We start from the raw sequence: 25,315 nt of genomic DNA, 5'->3' as shown, positions 1-25,315 counted from the left end.
AACCTGTTACACTGTACCTAATTTATCAGATGAGATGGATGAATTAACAAGAACACATTGCAAACACATGTAAGCCTATAGTCAGGGAGTTCTTGGAAATAGACAATGAATACTGGATTCAAAGTATTATAAGGGAAGTTAAACTACCACTCACACTTGTTTTAAGTCTACAGAGATAGCTAAGGCTGAATTTACACAGGCAGCCCAATTCTGATCTTTTATTTTACTAATTGGTCTTTTTACCAATCAGATCCGCTCTTTTGTCAATAATTGGGAAAAAGTTCAGAATTGGGCTGGCTGTGTAAATGCAGCCTAAGTAGTTGAGTGCCATCATAATACAATGTAAATTGTAGAAAGATTTGTTCCACAGAATGTCTTCCTTCCTAATGGACTCTGTTCTAGATCGGGGGGGTTAAAAAAACACTCCAGGCCACTCTTGAACATCTACAACTAGATAGAAAGTATGAAGAAATTATAATGGACATATACGTTTTCAAATACTGTAACTGCCCCTTTTTTGGCCCGCAAATTGCTTTTGACGAACAAATCGGTCCGAAAAAAAATCTGTGCATCCTCCGCTGAATTTTGAAATTCCGATGTGCCCCTCAAGCCGTAATTATTGCCCACCAATGGACTAGATTGTCTACTTTATCTGACAGGCATGTGTCTTCATGTCCAGAAGTCTGATAACCCAATCTGGAGCTATATCCAGGGAGAAACTAACACATCCTGAACATTCAGATTCTTATCTGTCCCTAAATGCTCTCTCTTTGATAAAAAAAACTAAATAACAGCACTGAAGCTTGCAGCACATTAAAATGCTTTATCCTCCCCAGAAGACAGAGAGGGTATTGGGTATTTGCATCGGTTGTTTATCTAAATCTAACAGCCCAGAATAATTGGCAGGTTCCTATGAATGCACATCCGTTCATGCAACAAACTAAAACACAGTAAAATAAAGAGCCGTCAATGTGGGGCAATCTATATGTAGCAGGCATGATAAGTGATTTCCCAGGTGATATCACTAAGGACCTCTGCATTACCCCAGAATCTTTAGACCCCAGAGTTAATCATAATGGCACAAGGGGGTGTTGGAGTGTAAGAATGCAGAGATCGAGCACTGTAAGCGGTAAGAAAGGAATGGGAGAACCAATGCAACAGAAAGTACATTGAACACCCCTGGTTATTCTTCATTGTATGAATACCTAGCCATATTTATCCCCATATTGCAGTGTGCAAACATTCTATTAAGCTGACAAGGCTACACCGATGTTCACAGTACGGATACATGGAGTGTCATTCTGCTTGTTTTGACGTATTTGCAAAAGGTGATGAAAAATTCAGCATGCACATATGTTTTCTGATGGAATTAAATATGCATTTTAATTATCAAAGGCTAATTAGTTCTGTTAGTTCTGTGACTGTTGTGGCTAGAGAGGAAGAGGGGATGTGTGAAAAGAGAAGCGCTAACCCTGTGGGTGGAACATCAGGAAGGAAAGTTTTCACACCTAATGTGTGCGTGTGTGTGCGCCAGTGGAGGCTCCACAGAGGAAGGGGAGGACCATCCTCCTCAGTGAATTTCATAAAAATAAAAATGGTAAAACATTGAAAAAGTTATCCTTATTAGATAAAACTATTTTAAATATATTCACGTCACCAAATAATTGATTAAAACACACTGTTTTGCAATGAAGGTATACAGTAGCCTACACAGCACTCTGTAAGGTAGCACCATGGTCTAGCTGGAGGACAGCTAGCTTCCATCCTCCTCTTGGTACATTGACTTCAATACAAAATCTAGGAGGCTCTTGGTTCTCACCCACTTCCATAGACTTACACAGTAATTATAACAACTTCCGGAGGACGTCTTCCAACCTATCAGAGCTCTTGCAGCATGAACTGACATGTTTCCACCCAATCAAAGGATCAGATAATTAATCTTGTACTGAAAGCATAAGCTACAGCTAGCTAGCACTGCAGTGCATAAAATGTGGTGAGTATTTGACTCAAAGAGAGAGAAAGACAATAGTTGAACAGGTTACAAGTCAGGGTAAGCTTTTGGTTTTATTCATTTATTGCCACCTGGGCCCGCCGGTGTAACTGCTTACTGCATGATTGTAGCAGGTTTACTAACGCATTAGTTATTTTAGCTATGTTGACTAGGACGTTACTTTAGCTAATATGGGGACAATGATGTAGGCTGTGTGTAGCGGTTATGACATGGTTTGGCTTGGAAAGGTTTTTTTGCCTGGTCACATACAGCTGATGTGTTGTTCATTGAAGTCCACAAACAAAGGGAAAAGGTGGGAGGAGGAGAGTGCATAGAGGCTAGAATGAATACAACGTGGCTGCTATGATCAGGGGTGTATTCATTCCTCTGATTCTGTTGGAGAAAAAAAATTAAACGGAAGGAAACGAAACAGGGATAAAAATACCTGAATTTGTCCAATAGAAACTTGTTTGCAAATGTTGGACTAATGATTACACCCTAGATAAGCTAGATGCAGGCAAGAGGGTGAGAGGCGGTATTGAATGTGTCAATGTCTGTCCATGTGTCAACTGTCTGTCATCTCAAATTTTTCTCTCGACCTGTGTGCACCTACGTTGTAAACTTTCATTAATAGGTTAGGTTGTAGCAACCTCATGATGGTGTTAGGTTTTAATTATCAGAGTAAGAACTCAACGGACACTATGAAAGCTCAAACCAAGTTTATTCTTCCCAGAGGATCGAACAGCTGAACAGACAAAGACATGGTTCCACCCATGGTAGTATACATACCCCACGTTGGGTGGAGTCTTCTACTTATCGCTAAACATTGCATCATTATTGCTAGGCACGGAGCTAAGTGATATGGGCAATAAACAGTTCCTCCCATTATCAGTACTGCCACATGTGACCGTTTTCCCAGCACTCGGCCACTCCCAAGCTTAAGTACGGCACCTCATGTCTCTATTATGACTAATGATTAATAATATAACTAATGATGATTAATAACAGTTAAAGCTCAGAAATCCAAACCCATCAAAGGGTATAGGGAACATTTGAGTATCATGTAGTAGCCTAAACCTATCGATGTTACATTGAACTGGGTGAATGGAATATGAATGACAGTCATCCAACATGCTGTAATAGAAATAAGGCCATGCTCATGAAAAAAATTATCGTCCTCCCTCATCATTAACGGCACCCCCCGATGGATCAGTCACAGTCACATTTCAGACACACAGTGGTACCTTATGTGTGCACATTATGCATTTGAGTGGCATTTCATAAACAAGTACTTGATTACTGGCATTTTCAGTTGCAGCCTTTATTCATCAAGCTTCCACTCATTATATCATAGTCTTGTCATATAAAACATACACCAGTGGTCACCTACCGGTGAATCGCGATCGACTGGTCGATCTTCAAGGCATTCCTAGTCGATCACCAAACGTTTCTGTAGAAAAGCCAATGATAAAGGCTTGTGTTTTATTTGTGTTACGCTGTTGGCAGTAGGTGCACTTGATTCAGAAGCCCTGTGCACCGGGTAGGCAAAGTGTTTTTTTGAACCATATCATTTGTCTGAATAGACAAACTCCGCCTACTCGGCGAACCGGGAGATGTCAAATCAAGCTTTGTTTATACAGGACATTTCAGACATAGAATGCAACACAATGTTCTTCACAGGGGAAAAAAACTATGAAAAACAATGAAAATAAAAACTGAAATACTCACTACAAAACAAACATAACAGGACAAAAAAACAAAAGGACAATAAAAACCGAACGACTAACAAGAGCCCTAAGGAAATCAAAGCTAAAAAGGTGTGTTTTAAGATACATTTTAAATATGTCCACAGTTTCGGCCCCCCCTCAGGTGCTCTGGCAGGCTATTACAGAGGCTTCGGGCATAGTAACTAAAGGCTGTCTCTCCATGCCTCTTGGTCCTAGGCTTTGGGATAGTTAAAAGGCCAGTGCCAGAGGACCTGAGTGACCTACTGGACACATAACTTAAAAGCATGTCTGACATGTATTTGGGTGCACAATCGTGGATTAATTTAAAAACCAATACAAGAATCTTAAAATAAATTCTAAAGGCACAGGCAGCCAGTGCAGAGACCTTAAAACTCGTGTAATGTGTGCTCTCTGTCTGGTCTTGATCAGTACCCGTGCTGCAACATTCTGTATGTTTTGCAGTTGACCAATGGCTTTCTTGGGTAGACCAGACAGGAGAGCATTACAGTAGTCAAGTCTGCTTGTAATAAAAGCATGGATGAGTCTCTCTGTATCAGCCTGAGAGAGAAACGGCCACTCCTTGGCAATGTTCCTTAGCTGGTAAAAAGCTATTTTTGTCAAATTGGAAATTGGGTCCAGAATCTAAAATAACACCTCGGCTTTTTACCTGGTGTTTTATATTTATTGCCCGTGAATTACAATGTGTGGCCAGATTCTCTTTCTGGGCTTTGGCTCCATTAATAAGTACCTCGGTCTTGTCTTGATTTATTTAGCTGGAGGAATTTGTGAGCCATCCAAGTATTTAAATCACTAATAGTCTAATAATTTATCCGTGGAGCTAAAATCCTCTGAAGACACAGACATGTAAAGTTGTGTAACATCTGTGTAGCAGTGAAAATCAATGCTGTGCTTTCTGATAACTCTGAACCGTACCAGACCTAAAAACATGTGGAACGCCATGTGATATGTATTTTCTTTGAGTTATATTCACTAAGGGTGACAAAAAACTCTCAACCGGTTAAATAGGTCCTAAACCAATTTAGAACTGGACTGGAGAGGCCAACCCACCTCTCCAGTCTGTCCAGAAGGACGTCATGGTCAACAGTGTCGAATGCAGCACATAAATCCAGGAGTACAAGGACAGAGAGCTGTTTGGCAGCTACAAGGACAGAGAGCTGTTTGGCAGCTACAAGGACAGAGAGCTGTTTGGCAGCTACAAGGACAGAGAGCTGTTTGGCAGCTACAAGGACAGAGAGCTGTTTGAAGTAGGCAGAGAACAAACCCCTCTTCACATTGTTTAAGATAGAATTGAAAAATTATTTTGAAATGATCAATAAGTGTAAAAACAAAAAAGGAATACATACCATAAAACTTTTTGACAAAATGAAAATGTATCTCAATATGTAATACCTCTGTCTGTTAGGTTTATGTACTCTTGTTTGTATATTTCTGTTTTTGTATTTGTTTTGTTCATAATAATAATAAACAAATAATAAAAGTCAATCACCCAAGCTAACTTGCTAGCTACTTCCAGACACAAATGAGAGAACAGCTCACTGAACATTACTCGCCCTAGCAGAGCTGGTTAGGCTGTTATGTTATCCAGAGCGTTGGTGACTGCAACTGTGCTGTCAGATTGTCCGTTTGCAAATTCAGTTCTGACCTCACAACGGCAGTCAAGCACCCTAGCTGACAGGTAAACATTGGCTAGCTTGCTAGATCCTTTCAGACACATAATGAGAGAACACCCCACTCTGACCATTTTACTCTTCCTAGCAGAGCTGGTTAAGCTGTTTTCATGTCATCCAGAGCATTGGTGACTGTAACTGTGCTGCTGGCAATAATTTAATTACGCTATTTTGCCAACGTTTACTGACACCAACCATATTCAATGGGTGTTGAGCAGTCGTAAATTCATCAGTTATTCTGCACTCTGGCACACTCAGACCGGAGTCTTTTGTTAAGATATGTAGCCAACTAGCCAGCTAGCTAGGTAAACAATGAACCATAATCCCAACTCATGACGTTACTACCCTGCATGAATCTGCAGGTGGATAACCAACCAGGTTCAATGTTAGCTAGCTAACATTAGGCTATAACTAGTCAAGCAAATTGCCCTGAGATACGAATAATAAGATCATACATATAACATTAGCTAGCGAGCCAGCCAGCTAATTTTAGCTAACTAACAGTACACTTTAACTTGAAATGAAAATACTTTATGTCAAAATGAGAAACGTGTAATGTCTGAAAATGTAGCTAGCTAGACTATCTTACCAGTATACATCATGAATGGATGTGTCTCCGGTTGGATGCCATGATTGCCCTTAGTTTGAAGATGTAATCTGGAGACAGGAGTTTTCTCCATCTCCTTAGCTATCATACTCAAATTCCACTGATTTCAAAACTCAGTCCTCCAGAAAGTGGAGAGCATACACATAACGTTAGCTAGTGAGCCAGCCAGCTAGCTTTAGTTAGATAACAGTAGACTTTAACTTGACATTAGGCTCATGCATTTTTACTTCGCGATACATTTTTTTTTAAAGCTGTGTTAGACAGGATTACCTAGACATACTGACCAGCTCAAATAGACAGAAGCGTGCTATATGGCAGAACAATCCAAATTCTCTCGGCATGTCCAGCCCACTCATTATCTCGGCCAGGTTGCTGGCTTTTTCTGTGGCTAAACCAACTAGGCTCGTAATTTAAAAAGTGTATTCGTATTTACAGATGGCATACACGTTTGTTATTAAGGCACATGAAAGTTCACATGTTCGAGTAGGCATTTCTGCCCCCAAAAAAGTTTACGTTCAAATGGCTCTCCTGTGAAGTAGTGACCCATAACATACGCCTAGTTTCCTGAAACCAACAAGAACAGCTCAAATAAGCAAAGAGAAACGACACTCCATCTTTACTTTAAGACATGAAGGTCAGTCAATACGAAACATTTCAAGAACTTTGAAAGTTTCTTCAAGTGCAGTTGCAAAAACCATCAAGCGCTATGATGAAACTGGTTCTCATGAGGACCGCCACAGGAAAGGAAGACCCAGAGTTACCTCTGCTGCAGAGGATAAGTTCAGTAAAGTTAACTACACCACAGATTGCAGGCCAAATAAATGCTTCAGAGTTCAAGTAACAGACACCTCAACATCAACAGTTCAGAGGAACCTTCATGGTCGAATTGCTGCAAAGAAACCACTACTAAAGACACCAATAATAAGAAGAGACTTGCTTGGTCCAAGAAACACGAGCAATGGACATCCGGTGGAAATATGTCCTTTGGTCTGATGAGTCCAAATGTGAGATTTTTGGTTCCAACCGCCGTGTCTTTGTGAGACGCAGAGTAGGTAAATGGAAGATCTTCGCATGTGTGCTTCCCACCATTAAGCATGGAGGAGGTGGTGTGATGGTGCTATGCTGGTGACACTGTCTGTGATTTATTTAGAATTCAAGGCACACTTAACCAGCATGGCTATCAGAGCATTCTGCAGCGATACACCATTCCATCTGGTTTGTGCTTAGTGAGACTATCATTTGTTTTTAAACAGGACAATGACCCAACACACCTCTAGGCTGTGTAAGGGCGATTTGACCAAGAAGGAGAGTGATGGTGCTGCATCAGATGACCTGGACTCCACAATCACCCGACCTCCACCCAATTGAGATGATTTGGGATGAGTTGGATCACAGAGTGAAGGAAAAGTAGCCAACGAGTGCTCAGCATATGTGGGAACTCCTTCAAGACTGTTGGAAAAGCAATCCTTATGAAGCTGGTTGAGAGAATGCCAAGGGTGTGCAAAGCCGTCATCAAGGCAGACAAAGGGTGGCTACTTTGAAGAATCTAAAATATATTTTGAAATGTTTAACACTTTTTTGGTTACTACATGATTCCATGTGTTATTTCATAGTTTTGATGTCTTCACTATTATTCTACAATGTAGAAAATAGTACAAATAAAAGAAAAAACCTTGAATGAGTAGGTGTTCTAAAACTTTTGACCGGTAGTGTCATAAAAATATTTTGGAAGTGATGCAGACAATTACATTGATAGAAGCTACAATCTATCTGCAATATTAAAACTGATCTACCCCCCACCCCCCCCACCCCACCCCCACCCGCCAAAAAAGCATTCTGCTGAGTGGGAGGAACGACTGTTTGATCATTACAGGTTTGAGGAAAATTCACAATGGGAATGGAATGAGGCTATTGTCATGCAGATAGCCCTGTCATACCCCGCTGCTCAAATAGTCCTGATCAAATAATCATTACTGTGAGGCTCCGATGAGCCTGGGATAAGCCCATGGTTGGCAGCAGCCTGACACGTCTTAATTCAGCTTGACTCTGCTCAAACACAGCACGGAACAGGCAGGATGTTGTCATCAGCATTACTATCATCTATGTCTACCATTGATCGTACTTCTCTTTACTTAAGCAACGGGCATTTTTCAACAATTTCTGATGACAAGTCTATGTTTTGAGGTTTCCTAGTTAGTTTCCTGGTTAGTGAATACACTAAAACTCGTACTGACGCAGAGTTCACTTGAAAATCACAAAAATGGGAAGACTATAGTGGAAGTGGATTATTTGTGCTTGAAGCAGCTAAGAGTAACATCAAAGAGCGAGCAAGCGCTACAAGGACATCAACAGCACGGAAGGATTGAAATGTATTATAGGACTAGAGGGATTATTGATGATATTCCCAAACCCATTCTCCAAACCCCAGCCTTCTCATACATAATCAGAGATTTACACTGTTTAAGGGTAAATCGTGCTTGGTGCAGAGGACAAAAGGCTGTAGATCTCTAAAGGGGAATCACATAGACCCTTTACAAACCGTGCTGTCTAAGCTACTTGCCTCCTTAGGCAGGGGATTGGGCTATCACACACACCAATGGCTATCCTGATCTAGCTCAACACTAAAGCCTCCATTAGCCTGAACAATAGAATTTAGCCTTGGTCTATGTGTCAACAAATCCAATGTGGTTCCAAATTGGGATTTCCTCAGACAATCATAATGAAAGTTGTGATATTGAAAGGAGATTGTGTTCCAACAAGGAAAAAGCATTAATAATCTGATCCAATAGCTTTTATCATGGATATAAAAGGATTGCTTTGAATAGTGGCATTTTATTACTGGGGCTGTTGCCCTGGGGTGAAGAAGGTTGATTTTAAAGAATTTGAGATTATCTTTTTACACACAGTCCATTAAGACACCACCACAACACAAACAGACAACTGATCTGATTCAGTCCATAAAAACACACTGTGAGGCATTCTGTCTGAGAAACTACAGTATATCAAAGAGACAGAAATGTCCAAAAGTACCATGACAGCATCACACAGTATGATAGTTAGAAAGTCGAGCACAATCTAGAGAAGTAGGCTACTTTAACTTCTAGTGACAACCAGCCAACACACACGGTCTGTACAGATTCCATCATCTACACTCGTGAGAAAGTCAGTGAAGAGAAATCCCTAAGGCCACAAACATGCTTCTCTAAGAAGCTCAGTTAGAGGCTGTTGTGTATCACTTTACGTTAAGTTGCCCATATTACTATGTAACTACACAGTAACAACTATAGTAACAACATAGTAGTTATATAGGTGTTACTATGTAATTACATGGTAATAAGGTTGTAGCGCTATCAGTTATTACACAATTGGAACAAGGAATGTGTAATTACAAATCTAGTTGCTGAAGGTTATTCCGCATGTGTAATTACTGATGTTATTATAAATGTTCTTGTAATACTATGCAACTATTGTTGTGTAATTACACATCTGAAGGTCACCTGTGAATTACCATGTTAATAACTCAAACCAAAATGTATCTTTCTTACATGTAACTAGGTGCCACTAACATCAAATCCACATGTAATACCAGGGTTAATAAATAGGCCAGGACCTGGTGACAACAATTGTAACAAGGCACACTCTGGCATTAACTACCGGTCATTTTCAATTAGTGTATTTCTATGTTATGACCTGGCTCAAAGGCTATGCTGAATCAAGTGTAATGTTAGAGCAATGTAGTTACGTAGGATATACTTGTAATTATAATTTTTTGGTCCTCCAATAATCTGTATTGGCCTTGAAAAATCATTATCAGTCGACCTCTAGTGCTTAGGGTCATTGTCTTGTTGGAAGGTGAACCTTCGCCCCAGTTTGAGGTCCTGAGTGCTCTGGAGCAGGTTTTCATCAAGGATCTCTCTGTACTTTGCTCCGTTCATCTTTCCCTCAATCCTGACTAGTTTCCTAGTCCCAGCAGCTGAAAAAACATCCCCACAGCATGACACTGCCACCACCATGCTTCACAGTAGGAATGGTGCCAGTTTTCCTCCAGACGTGACGCTTGGCATTCAGGCCAAAGAGTTCAATCTGTGTGATAATAGGTTGCTTCTTGTGTAAATATTTTCTGTCTGGATTTTAATGATTTGTATTAACAGTGAGAACGGCAGAATGGTGAACTTACTAAATGAAATGAGAGTTTGACTGTGTGATAATAGGTTGCTTCTTGTGTAAATATTTTCTGTCTTGATTTTAATGATTTGTATCATTAAACAAGAATCTTGTTTCTCATGGTCAGAGTCCTTTAAGGGCCTTTGGCAAACTCCAAGAAGGCTGTCATGTGCCTTTTACTGAGGAGTGGCTTCCGTCTGGTCACTCTACCATAAAGGCCTGATTGGTGGAGTGATGGTTGTCCTTCTGGAAGGGTCTCCCATCTCCACAGAGGAACTCTGGAGCTCTGTCAGAGTGACCATTGGGTTCTTGGTCACCTCCCTGATCAAGGCCCTCCCTACCCCTGATTGCTCAGTTTGGCATGGCGGCTAGCTCTAGGAAGAGTCTTGGTCATTCCAAACTTCTTCCATTTAAGAATGATGGAGGCCACTGGTGTTCTTGGGGACCTTCAATGCTCCAGAAATGTTTTGGTACCCTTCCCCATATATGTGCCTCGACACAATCCTGTCTCAGAACTCTATGGACAATTCCTTCGACCTCATGGCTTGATTTTTGCTCTGACTTGCACTGTCAACTGTGGGACCTTACATAGATGTGTGTGCCTTTACAAATCATGTCCAATCAATTGAATTTACCACAGGTGGACTCCAATGAAGTTGTAGAAACATCTCAAGGATGATCAATGGAAACAGGATACACCTGAGCTCAATTTCAAGTCTCATAGCAAAGGGTCTGAATACTTATGTAAATTAGGTATGTTTTTTATTTTTAATACATTTACATAAATTACAAAAAATCAGTTTTCGCTTTGTTGTTATGGGGTATTGTGTGTAGATTGATGAGATGATTATTTATTTTCATCAATTTTAGAAAAAGGCTGTAACGTAACAAAATGTGGAAAGGGGAAGCTTTCCGAATGCACTGTAAAAGGCTTCATTGCCAAAATCCCGAAGTATCCCTTAAATGTAAAGTGTTACTGTTGTATTGTTCTTTTTGGAAGTGGAAAATGGAATGAAGCACACTGCTCTTTATACTTCTGATTTCGCAATTTCACAAAGTGGAATAGCCCTGACATTACTTTCACAGTGTTCCATTTGGTGTGGCTCATGTGGTAGCAGGTTTTCGTCTATGAAAGGAGGTAACACAGACACAAATGCATAATTTTCTGAATGTGAGGGAAGCATACAGGAGAACTATAGACCTTTTTGTCAATGACAGACAATAGATGGGGAGTATTTGTCTTGCTGCACATTATGTCCAGACAGAGAAGTGATTTCAGGATATTGAGCATATCAGACAATATTTTTCCAGACATTCTGCCAGGGCTTTTGTAACAATTTACTATAATTTTCACCACAATTATGATCCAATTTCAAGCACAGTGAAGGTTTCCTAAGCTTACTTCTTATTTTGCTATGCTTGCCATGTCCATGCTACAGGTTCAATCAGAGTTAGTTTGTAGTAGAACTGTGTCAAAGGTGAAGTCACTAAAAACAGTAACAATCACCAATTATACACATTTTCTGCCTGGAAATTGTGGCCTGTAGACAAATCACTGCTGAATTTACTGCTGAATGTGGCCAGCAGAATGATGATGGACTGAGTATGATTGAACATAAGTGTGATTGAACCTACGTTGTTTGGGATTGCAGTTGAGAAACTTTAATCTGACCTCTAAAGCTTGCCTTAGTAGCTAGGGACTGTTTACTCCATGCAGTCATCTAGTCTGTCCATTGGGATCAGCTCTAACGATTGATAAACTTTGCACAGCTTTCCTGCTTTATTCAACATTTTCAAGAATCACACAAAGGAATAAGTCTCTATGAAGTTATTTACATTACATGTATCTATAATGTATGCATACATGATTAATGCAGAACTGTACATGTTAATTTAGTCTTAAGGCTGTAATATTCACAAGGCATATAGGGTATGTCTGCATAGCCAAAGCTGCTAGTTTGGCAATGATGACAGTGTTGTATGGGCTATTTGGCCAGTATATGTGAAGCTGCTTTATTGCCAGGACATCTACTGCTCCAAGCAAATACACACACACACACACACACACACACACACACACACACACACACACACACACACACACACACACACACACACACACACACACACACACACACACACACACACATTACTGCAGCACTGAAAACAAAATGGGGTAAATAAGAGCAATGGTACGGAACATTTTCTGTCTTAGGAAGGACATAATGAGGTCAAAACTGTACATGACTAGAAAAGGGAATAAGATGAGCGTACTGTACTTGACTAAGGTAAAATATGAATAATTCATATTAACTTTAGTTACAAAGGGCTCGAGGACGTTCATTTCACACACGTATACCTCTCTCCCCCCCCCCAGAAGATCTTTAATTAACCTGTAGTTACTTCATAATTAACGCCCTCTCTTATGGAGAGGTGGAATGATGTACCTCAGATATTTATCCACCCTCCTACAGTATGATTGCCAAAGAATACCCTAGTAAGTGACATCACAAGAATGGACAGATGGATAAAGAGGGCACCGCATGACTGGTTCTGGAAAGTCATTTTTCATTTTTATGCATGTGAAAAATTTCCAGACAAATACAAATCTGCCCAATACTTAGTGGTTATAAATCAAGTCAGTGTTCGAAGAGCAGCGATGCATGCTCTCATTTGTGAAACATAAAGCATACTGGTTGGGTTGAGTACACCACAGCATGCGAAGACATTATTCATCTCACATTTCCTTTACCAGCAACAATCTGTGAGAAAGACTGAGATCAAATCATCTGTTGTGTATGTGGCTTTTCCACTTGCATTATACACAGTAGCACTTTACGTCTGTAGACGTTCATGTGGGTGGCATGACAAAAATGGCTTGGGGAATTAACTGGGTTCGTAGCTTGTAGCTTGCTATGACTTCAGCCATGACACGTCTCAAAGCAATCTGTTCTGAAAATAGGCAAGAGCTATAGTGCATGTCTGAATGTAATGCGTTTTGAGCAGTTGGAAAATAAATATATAAATACAATAAATTATCATTATTAATAGTATTATGTCCAATGGACTGCATTTTGTCCAGATTTCATCTGCTCTTCACAACAACAACAAAAAACAGGGTTTTGGTGTTTCAGTCTCTGTCTAAAGGCTTACATAGCCTTATTATGAGGTAAATCCATAATGCCTGGGCAGGAGTGTGGGGACTTGTGCCAGAGTGACACAGTAACAGATGGGCCCACTCACTGATGCTGAATGGAACTGTGTTTCTAGGCGATACCACAGACAACGACTCACAAACACTGTCTCATTTGCCTTGTAGTCAATGTGGCAGTGAGCTGAACCGAGAGACAAACAGTTTCAAATGACCTCATCTTTTTATTCCCTAAGATTTCACAGCCCCCCCCCCCTCCCCCACTCTCCGTTTCCCTCCTCCTCCTGTTTAATCTAATAGGATTTACTCTGAGGCTTATTTTCCGCTCCTCGTCTTCCGTCCTGGAATGGAGTCCTCCACAGCCAACAGTGCAGGAGGTGGGTAGTAAATTATACACACTGCCCTCCAAGCTCTTCGGCATGAGGCAGGGGGGGTTCCAACAAATGCCTCCCCCTGAACACCCCCACACTCCCCAACTCCTACTCCCACCATCCGTTTCCTCCTCATCCCTCCTTCCTCCCCACCCCCCCTCCACCTCACCATCCCTGCCCTCCTCCTCTCCATCCCCCCTCCTCACCATCAATATTTCTCAAGCTCTTTTTAAGCAGCTCAATAATGTCAAAGCACAACAAACCATAGAAAAAGGTACATTATGCCATAGACGTGTGACCTGGATATATAAGAGAGTACTGTATATAGGCTGACAGACAATCATAAGCATCCATCTGATTGGACAATCAGTATCGATTCCCTCTTCACCACCTACATCACTATTACAGTTAATGGAGCTTTGGTGGAAAATCTGAGGTTTTGGGGTCACAGAAAAGTGAAAACATCTGTCATATTGACCTGCACTGTTCTTACTGCAACATGGAAGAGAAATGCAGGATAATAACCCATGCTGGTGTTAGTTTAGTAAATCCTTTCTACAGACAGACAGGCAAGTACATGTGAATAGATAATATGACAACATACTGCAATAACAATGGATTGGGAATCTTCATACCGTATATGACAGAGTCGGTCCAATTCATCCATAGTTTCTACCAGACCTCATACCATGATGTCTATGTTTACATTCCACAATAAAACTCAACCTGTAGCAGCATGACCCAGAGAGAGCACCACCCAATGTGCTCTACTACTATGAAAATATCTGAAATCACTTTGCAAAGACACATCAGCTGGAGTTCTCTGAACATGCGGAAACGGTGGAGAAAAGAAAGCACTGATAAGCCTGAAACACCCTCATTAGTGCCTTACAGTCACTTTGTTTACATCTGAATCCAAAGTTCACCATTTCATTTCCTGAAAACCTGGCAATTACAGGCCTTGTAATTGTCGAGGGAATAGGGGGGAAAAACAAATAACATTGCTTTACTTTTTTTCTAAACGCGGTACCATGCTTTAAAAAGGCCAGTCTGTTTTCTGATACCCACATTAAAAGATTAGTGAAATCCCAGCTCGCAGTGACATTTAGAGAGAAGCTGATGACTCCTTTGAATACAGATCAGAGTAAAAAGAAAATTGGCAGCCTTTAAATCTAATCAACAGTGGTACCAACACGCCAGACCCCAAAGGCAAATCACATTCAAAGTGTTAGCAATTCCTCTATAGGCTGATTCCTTGAGATGACTTACACTCTCAATGCATTAAGAGGTGTCTAGTAAACTCAAAGAGAGACATACAGAGTCAATAACCTGAGTGACACAACATATCCCAGTGCACCCAAGGAATGACTGCAGCAGCACAGAGGACAAAGCCTTGTACAGAATGCTCCAGTGGAACACTTTCCAGGGAGAGTACGGACAGAACAGTGACCACATTTAGGAGCAGTGGCCTGGACCATAACTCACACTCTCTCACTCTCTTTCTCAGCTCACTTTGTCTCTCTATTCTCTGACAGGTCCTATGGCGCTTGGCAATGCTGACAAAGGGGATATAAACAAATTCATATTCTATGGAGTGTCTTTCAGGCCTCAATGTGCTGCAGGTTTGACAGGCATTTCTATTTGCCAGGTAGCCCCAGAGGTTTAGCTATGATCTAATCAGCATTAGACTACATGGTCACAACAGCATGAACAGGCACATGCAACACGCACAGGCAAGGCAGCATTCATACATGACAGGACAGGTTGTGAGGAAAGGTACAGCAAAAATGCATACGCAAACACACCTAGGATACGAACAGTAAATAAATCACTATTTAACACATATACACAGACAAATACACACACAGCCAACTCAGCATGTATAAAGTAGCAACACACACGCACATACACGTGAACACACGCTTGCACACTGAACTAAAGCAGGATCACACATACTGCATCTCTTACTAGGCTAACTATTGTTTAACAACTACTCAGTTTGTCATGCAAATCTACACAGCCCTTCTGCAGTGCAGCGCTACGTACTAGTAAACAATGTTATCGTAAACCCTCCATACTATTGTTAGGTTCTTATTTTTCAGAGTAAATAACTCACGGACACTAGAGAAGCTTTAACCAAGTTTAATTCTTCCCAAAGGTTCTGTACAGCTGTATTCGGACACTGTTGGAGTGTCTGAATACAGCTGTACAGAACCTTTGGGAAGAATTAAACTTGGTTGAGAACCTTTGGGAAGAATTAAACTTGGTATATATATAAGCGTGTGTTCACGTGTATGTGCAAGCGTGTGTTCACGTGTATGTGCGTGTGTGTTGCTATATATATATATCCCACTTAAAACACTCCCCCTTCTCTCCAATCCTTAGATCTTATGGTTTAACAGGAAAAGAGTAACAAGATACCAAACCCTTATAACTCCCTTCGGGTGACCTGTCTTCACCTCCTGACCTCAACCCCTCCTTCATCTAATCCACAGATGTCCATCTGTCTTTCCTGTATCAACACGGTGCTCTGCTCCCGTCCCCCAACACATTCCAACACATTACACAGCTATGTCTTTCTACAGAGGCCCAGTCTCTTTCTCATTTGATTCTATGCTTCTTTCCTATCACTTATTTAATCATCTTTAATAATATTTTATTTAATAACCTTAATGTTCAAAATGTCGAATCCAACACTATACAATGCAGCATTAATGCACAATAAGCAGCATGGCCAAGCCAGGCCCAAAAGCATACAATATAATTACAGGGATAGCGTTAGACATGGACTAAATGAAAGGGTGAAATGTACACCATGGCTGTGACCTCACTTAGCTGATTGGAGCAGTGCAGGGTCTGAAGGCCTATCAGAGAGCTTATGACGGATTAAAAATAACCACTGGGTAATTAAAACCTCTTAAATGTAAAGTCCCCATATTTGGGGACACTATTTGATTTTTTTTTAATTAAATCAGTCTGGTATGAGAATGGTAGCCCCTATCTGCAAAAACAGGGAGTTTGCAGGAAGTTGAGTATATGGCTATTGATCGGCGCCTTCAAATCTTTGGTATGACTCATTACCATATATGGACATACAAATTTATAAGACAGGCTGAGCCAATGACCTCTTTTCAAGAAGGCTGCTACCTACATTCTGGTTAGCGTTGAGAAACATAAACGAAAATAAACACAAAATACGTTGATACTAGGGATGCACAATATATCGGTGAACATATCGGAATCGGCCAATATTAGCTAAAAATGCCAACTTCGGTATCGGCCCGATGTCTAGTTTAACGCCGATGTTAAAAACTAAGTTACAGTGCATGCCTATATAACGTAGGTACATGACGTAATGATGCCACGTAAAATTTTGCGCTACATTTTGCAACACAGCATTCCTAACCTAGCCCACAATATCTGCTGTGTGGATCGAGCAGTCAACAAGTCGAGCAGTCATTTGAAAGAGAAAGAACATTTCAGCGAGACAACTCAAAGGCGAAATCCAGATAATGGAATTAATTTCCCTTGACAATCAACTGTTCTCTGTCGTGTGTGATGTTGTCTTTTTCCGACTGGTCGAGCACCGGTACACACTACCAAGTGCGCTATTTTTCAGATGTTGCCCTACCGGAGTTACACAGTAATAGCGTCACTGCTTTTAGCTTCACGACATACATACTATGGAATGCCGTTTGGGTCTTTGCGTGTCAAAAAAGATACAGTAACACTGTTAAAGCTGTACAAAAAGTCTGCAAACAAGCAAACACCGGCCACGAACGATGTGTTTACAATACCGTGTTGGTAGTAAAGCATCAATTGTTCGACCACAACTTCTGGGGTAGCTAACTTTAGCTTGGTACCTAGCTAGCACCAATACAACCAGCCTGAAAACAATGACCAGTAGAACTTGCAGTCATTTTCATTATTCTTAGCAATGATTTAGGAATCCTTGTGAGTAAGTATTAGCTTGCCAGCTACTTAACCCTGTTGCCCAAAGCTAACATTATAAGCAGCCAGCTAGCTTCATCTAGCTAGTGATGCTCGACCGGACCGGGTTATGTGTTGTGAAACTAGCCACAATAAGGATTAGGCACAATAGTGGAATTTGCGGTTTGCCTTCAAAATAAAAGTGAATACAAATAGTAGAATTATGCCATACCTTTATTTTGAAGGCTTACCGCAAATTCCACTATTGTGGCTAATCCTTATTGTGGCTAGGTTCACATAGACCACCATTAATCAAATAAGCACTGTCTTATAAATGAGGGTTATGTTGGATGATGACACCTAGCTATATAGTTAGCTAGCTAACTATAGCTACTGAAGCAGATTATGTTGTTTTGCTATGTTTTTGTAGAAAAACATTGTTTGCATCCATGAGCTAGCCACCTTTTTTTATGACCAGCACTGTAGGTGCACGAGACAACTTTACCATACGTATCGATGAATCGTTGTGACATATGAAATACGAGTGATAGTGTAATCAATGTGTAATAACTACATTAAAAAATGTATGAACGTGTTAAATTATTATGTGATGTGCAGTCATATTCAGGTCCTGATTGGACAACAAGCTTTTTTTTTGACACGCAAAGACCCAAACGGCGTTCCATAGAAATCCTGGTTGAGAATGAAACGACTGAACAAATGAACAACAAAACAGCACAGCAAGTAAGAGAAAGAAATAGGTTTTGATTACGTTTTACTGGTAATGAGGTTATCGGTATCATTTTTTTTGGCAAGGAAAATATTGGATATCGGTATCGGCCAAAAATGTCATATCGGTGCATCACTAGTTGATACACACCGAAATCCGGGACTCCACAGATCATGAGGATGTCTTATTTGTCTGCCTGTGACCTATCGTTATTGATCACCAGCCAGAGAGTCAAAATGTTTATTTTACACAACGTTTTCACCAAACAGCAAACATCTTACAAGGTAAGCTTCGATTTGGTCTGTGTTTCAGCTATAACTACATGGGGGGTATCAAGTTAATCCTTAGGTTGGTAGGAACACATCTAGCCTATTGTTATCTGTATGACTTAATGGCAACATCGAATGTCCACAGAGTGACTATATCTTTGCGCATCAAAATTATGATGTTGCCTGCTCACGCGCTGTAGGCATCCATATCCCCTGTATGTCCCCCGACACAACCACAATGTTTGAGAGAGGTTGGTGTTGTAGAAATTTAGTTTTTATAGTGAACAATAACTTTTAGGCACATCCAGTGTGCAAAAACAGTGCAATTACCACATTCGTACACTTTGGAGAGGTTGAATGTACCCTGGATATCCCATAACACCACAATGTTTGAGTGAGGTTGATATGGTCGGAATTGTGTTTTTACACTGAACAAATAGCACTTAGGGATTGCAAATATGTAATATCACTGGAATGATCTAATTTACAGACATATGCCACTTTGGAGAGGTTTAGGGACACTTGGAAACGTCCCGTGACCACACCTGACACCACTTAGTAAAACATCTGCCTATTTCTAGTTGTTAGGTCTATCAATCCCATTTTTTTCTGATATTGTTCACATGTTGTGGAAGCCATCTGATGTGTTTCCAGCTCTAGTTATCAATAATTCACTTATAGCTGGTCAATGAAAGACTACTTTCAAAATAAATAAAAAATGATTTTGTGTGTGCTTGATCTTGTGTATTCTGTACTATGTAACTCCTATCTATCTTCTGATAATTTCCTCATAATCTCCCAGATGTGTTCTTTCCAAATATAATCATGTAATTATACATGAATATCAGTTACTTTTGGGTATGTCTATTTAGGCAGAAATCTACATTTTGCAATAACAATTTAGAGTTATAAACAGCCCTGGGAAAAAAATGAAATGAACATTCTCCTCACACCCAGGAAATAGACATAAAATCACAAAGAAATCTTATTGAGATTTACCTTATTAAACCACAGTGATAATAATGGTCAAAGGTCAGCTTTCCATCATGTTTAGAGCGCTGCGAATAATGAGTTGTCATAAATGGGGAATCTGGTGGGGATATTGGATTGGTCACACCAACACTCAAAAAGGAGCTATTATTTGAGTCTATTTGAGCCAGTGGAGGAAGGTAAAAGGGAACCTTACAGTTATTGTAGAAGGTGGGTTTTGTTAAGTCTATGGGCTTACCTTAGAGCAATTAAATTCTCCTCGACTTTTACCTTGGGAGGGGTTGATGAAAATGGAGTTGTAGTAATGGGTGTTGGACGGGGGGATATTGGTGCAAAGCACTCAACATATTACTGCATCTCAACTGGGTGACTAAAATAGACGCTCATCTCCTGCAGTGAATAGTTAACGGGTGTTATAATGCTAAATAAAAACTTGAAATTTGAAAAATAACTCAAACTACCTTGTCAATGATCTGATTGTTTGTCAATTCGAGTCAAGTCTCAACTATAAATAATTTACCTGAATCTATCATATCAGTCTTGATATGAAGGATGCCACCTAACCCAAACCTGCCATCATTCAGTGATCAACTTAATGCAAATATGGACGCTCTCATCACATTTTAGTCCCTCTAAATCAAGGAGACAAGTATGCTAATGAATACAGTTATGCCACAGCAGTTTATTTCCCTCTTACCCTCCTACTGACTCCTCTTCACTTCAACCTGGACTCAGGGATAAATGTAACATTGTAAAGTAAATCTGAAACACTCTAATTAGTATGATGTGTTGCGTTTCGTATGGTATGTATTAATTTGTGGATGTCCATCATCCATTTCGTATGACATGTTACGAATTACAATTTGTATGATATGTTACGAATTGCAATTCATACAATATGTTACATATTTGCAAAACGTATGATATTAAATTAATGATATGTTATAAATTCCAATTTGGCTAATGTTAGCTACAGTAGGTGGCTAATGTTAATGTTAGCTATGTGGCTAAGGTTAGGGGTTAAGGTTAGAGTTAAGGTTAGGGTTAAGAGGTTAAGTTAAAGGGTTAAGGTTAGGGTTAGGGGAATGGTTAGCTAACATGCTAAGTAGTTGCAAAGTAGATAAAAAGTATTAAGTAGTGGCAAAGTGGCCAATTAGCTAAAATGCTAAAGTTGTCCGTGAAGAGATTCAAACACACAACCTTTGGGTTACTAGACGTTTGCGTTATACTCCCACCCTTCCACTACAACTAACCACACTATTTTTGTTTTTGCCTTAAGTAACTTTAAGTAACCATACCAAACTTATTATAATAATTTGACCTGGATTTACATTTACTATGTTACGTCTAGTCTATGAGACCAGGCAGTCACAGTGGGCTGAATGTGAACAAAAGAGCAAAGCAAAGGCCAACATGACCCTACTGTCACTCAAAACCCCCCCTCATCTCACACACACCCCAGGCCCAGGAAGGCTCATCGATCCTGCGGCCTCATCGACTGGAAAGCCCCTAGAGTTCCAAAACACCCACAGTCAACCATTCAGAATATAGAAATAGCACTGCTAGTGTGGAAATAGTGACTCGGTGTGACAGTGCAAGTGGTTTCACACTGTCTAGGGGGTTTGGCATGGGCAATGACTCATAGGTAAAGGCATAGGAGACAGGAGTTCAGTGCACAGAGGCTTTTATTAAGAAAAGGCCAATTAAATCCTGTCTCTTTCAGAGCTCTACAGGTCAGGCTTTAAACTTCGAAAAAAGCATGAAGTCGACAGGACTAGCCAAAAGCTTAAACGCTGCAAATCATATCGGCCCTAACCATACCTCACATGATGTGTGCACTCCAGAACACACTCCCCGTAGAGTGAGAGCCACGCACCTTTAAGTCTTTAGGCAGTCAGTGAGAGGGCTGCCACACCCTCATTAAGGGAACCGTGCTCAGATGGAGCTTGTTCCCCTAGCCAGCATTCTTTGTGCTGGTTAGGCTTGGCCCTGCTGCACCACACTTGGTAAGCTTTGATAATAATCAAAGTAAAGCATCATAGCCAAAGCAGCAGGTTCATTTGCAAGGTTATTTAGGCTCACTATCAATCAGCCTTGATACCCAATAGACGTTTGTGTTGTTGTTGTATATGAACTCTTCCTCAATGATTTGTTTAGTTTGCAGCCAGAAATGAACATCTGTTGTCATCTCTTACACTTGGTTTCAGAGCTGGTACCTTATCACCAGATGTAATAGCAGAAGCATTTTGTTAACAGAAAATGGTTTGCTTCTACATGTTTTGACGACAGGCAGCAACTCTGAATTAGGACGAGTTAAGAAAACAAACCCCTAAATGGAAGTCAACCCACTTTTACTGTGCAAAAACTTAACTGATTAAGTCCAACATGCAGTAGTTTCCCAAACTCTGAGATTGGCTCAGCAGCATGCTGTCAAGTCATAGGACATTAGCTGAAACTCATCAGCGTTTTGACTAGCTGCATCACTGCTTGGTATGGCAACTGCTTGGCATCCTTCCGCAAGGCGCTGCAGACGGTAGTGCGTATGGCCCAGTACATCACTGGGGCCAAGCTCCCTGCCATCCAGGACCTCTATACCAGACGGTGTCAGAGGAAGGCCCTAAAAATGTTCTAAGATTCCAGCCACCCAAGTAATACACTGTTTTCTCGATTACCTAGTGCATGGCAAGTGGTACCGATGCCCCAAGTCTGGAACCAACAGGACCCTGAACAGTTTCTATCCCCAAGCCATACGACTACTAAATAGTTAACCAAATAGCAACCCGGACTATCTGCATTGACCCTTTTTGCAATGACTTTTTGGACACATACGCTGCTACTACTGTTAATCTGTCACTTTATTCATATCTACCTCAATTACCTCGTAACCCTGCACATCGACTTTGTATATAGCCATGTTATTTTTACTTATTTATTATTATGTGTTTTACTTTTCTACTATTTCTCTATTTTCTTTCTTCCTGCATTATTGGGAAGGGCACATAAGTAACCATTTTTCTGTTAGTCTACACCTGTTGTTTACAAAGTATGTGACAAATAAAATTGTATTTGATCAGCAATAATGCATTTTGAGTTTTCAAATGTAATACCTGAGTCTTATTTCAGGGCTACAATTTTCCTATTCTGTGAAACATTGCAGAGGTATTTTGTATTTCTGGCTTTCAACATAGAGAAGGTTGATTGTATGGAAGTTTAATACATCAATTGGTATTTCAATGCAGGCACTGTTACTGTAAGAGGTGTAATTGAATTCTCATTTGAATGACAATGAGAAATACCTTATTATAGATGAGGTAATACTACTATTTGAGCGCTTTTGTAAGGGAGTAGCTATTCAAGGCCATTGTGAAAGGATGCAGTGGACTATAGGTTGCTGAAGGAGAGAGACATACACATATGTTTCAGACCCCTTGCTATTGGGCCTTGGTTTATTTTATGATGGCATCTACATTCTTAGGCTGATCGTGTGAGTCTAAGTCTAAGACCATAATCAGTAGATATTACACCAAACTATGAAAACAAGAAATGGAAAGAGTTAAAAAAAAAATACAAGCACAATACCCGCAAATATCTGACCATGGTAAGAAGATAAGTAGCCCTCGCGCTATTATGCCATTGACGTCAGAACTAACCACCAAACTGAAACGGTGTCCCCAGACCTAAGGAATGAAATATAACAACAGCAAAGCAATCAATTTCTAAAATTATTCTGCTGGATATCACTTACCTTCCTGCACTGCTTGAAATGGATTGTTAGCCTCGATAAGTTTTACAGAGTGGGTGATTTTCTCGCTTTGTAGAATGTCGTCGTTGAGGCTTAGGTCAGAAATGGCAAGTTGAAAAATTTCGTCATCCCTGACAGCGTTTTCCTCAAATATGGCACCTGTTGAAGAAAAAAATCTATGTAAGCTTACTTTATGGCGGGAAAATAAACTGTGAACTGTGGCCATGTATTTTTTATTTATTCACCGACAGGTTCATTTCATCCATCATTGAAGGCCTATTCGTTTATATAATGATGATGCAGTTTACACTGGACCACCTTATTGATTGTTCACTGTGGTATTTGCGCCATTTGGATGTGTAGGCAGAATATAATTTAGGCTAGGCTACGTTTTTACTGAAGCGCCTAACCTTGTCAAAAGTTCCTGATGTAATACTGTAGCCACTCTAACACAGGTGGGATTTAAAATGTTCATAAACACTTGCAAAACTGAACGCTTTGTAGAAATGGAACTTTCGTTGGGTTGGTGTTTTGCCGATTTATTAGCAGCAAAAATAAAGACATAACAAGGTTTAAATGCTAGCAGATGCAATTATCGTACTCTCCATACCTGTGTGCATTCCCATTTCCTAGTCACCGTGTGCCAAAAGACGTGTGACCAATGAACCAAAATAGTGCCCACTGGTGTACAAAGGAAGTAAAAACAGACAGAAAAACTATAAACAACACAACAACCACATAAGTAGGTTACGTTCACATTTAAATATAACTCAGTACCACTGTGAACGCTGCATGTAGGCCTATGCACATGTATTCACATTAAAACATTGCATTTAATAGTTCTACGCTAGTTAATTTGTGTGCCAAGCTCTATGACATTCAATTGTGCGCCTCGCCGTGCATTTCAGGACCTTGGAGAGCGGCAGTAGACCTACATGGTCACAAACGCTGTTTGTATAGTACTTGCCTACAGCTCTGGAAACTATGAATGGGATTTATTTCACATACTGTATGGACCTGAGAGCAAAAGCTCCTCGCTATTTACCATTTAATTGTGCGCCTCACAATAGGCTACATTTCAGGACCTTGAAAGCAGCATAGGCTACAGGGATTAAATTCGCATCCAATGAAGCTGAGAACAGACGTGTGTTGTGGAAGGACGTATGTACGTATGAAGGATATAACCTCAAGAGGAAAAGTTGAACTGTGGTTGACCATCGTTGCGTGTCAGTTGCATCTCTTTGGCTGGTGTCTTTTGAGGACAGCGTATGGAGGCTACACTGTAGTACAGTGGATTACATACAGACGATGTCATTGAGTGAAGTAATATGACAAGCCTACAAAATAAAGTGACGATATACTTCAGAGACATGATTTATTCTGACATTGAAGGCAAATGTATGCCATTTAAGACATGTGTAGCTTCCGTAAAGTTTCCCGACACTATTTTTGAGAGAGAGAGAGAGAGAGCGAGAGAGAGAGAGAGAGAGAGAGAGAGAGAGAGAGAGAGAGAGAGACCACTGCACTTCAGCATTTGTCGGACGCAGACACATTCAAAAAAGAGAGGTAACCCAATACCGCAAACACAGATATTCCCATAAACCAAAAGTGTGGTGTAAAACAATAGAAAGTGGCATGATTAATTGTAATGTCTGGGTTATCAGTGTTATTGGGGTCTACTAAAACCATACTGCAATTTCCATGGAGAATGACGCAGAAGAGAGAGAGCACTTACTGCTGGTATATGTAAGCGGTGGAATGATGCATGACATGTATGCCGTATGATAAGTACAAAGTAATGGACATATTTAAGGGTATGCTGAGGGTATGTTGAGAATATGCCCATCAAAGAAATACCATATATTTGCGTGTGTCCCTCTGTGCATCCTCTGTGCATTCTAGAAAGATATGAACCCACTTAATCCCAACATTTATCCATGTTTTCACTATCATTTT

General features: G+C 40.3%; 1 protein-coding gene across 1 annotated transcript in view; it reads right to left on the bottom strand.

The window, feature by feature from the left end:
- Positions 1-25,315, bottom strand: part of LOC106607602 (glutamate receptor ionotropic, delta-1) — a 480,220-nt gene that overhangs the window by 452,956 nt on the left and 1,949 nt on the right. Inside the window, exon 2 of the mRNA XM_014204697.2 lies at positions 23,363-23,518. Coding sequence (XP_014060172.2) covers positions 23,363-23,518 — 156 coding nt within the window. The remainder of the gene's footprint in view (positions 1-23,362; positions 23,519-25,315) is intronic.

This window comes from Salmo salar, chromosome ssa01 (genome assembly GCF_905237065.1).
Source record: "Salmo salar chromosome ssa01, Ssal_v3.1, whole genome shotgun sequence".
NCBI classification, from domain to species: Eukaryota; Metazoa; Chordata; class Actinopteri; order Salmoniformes; family Salmonidae; genus Salmo; species Salmo salar.
The sequence above is the reverse complement of the archived record's forward strand: the minus strand, read 5'-3'. Positions and strand labels throughout refer to the sequence as shown.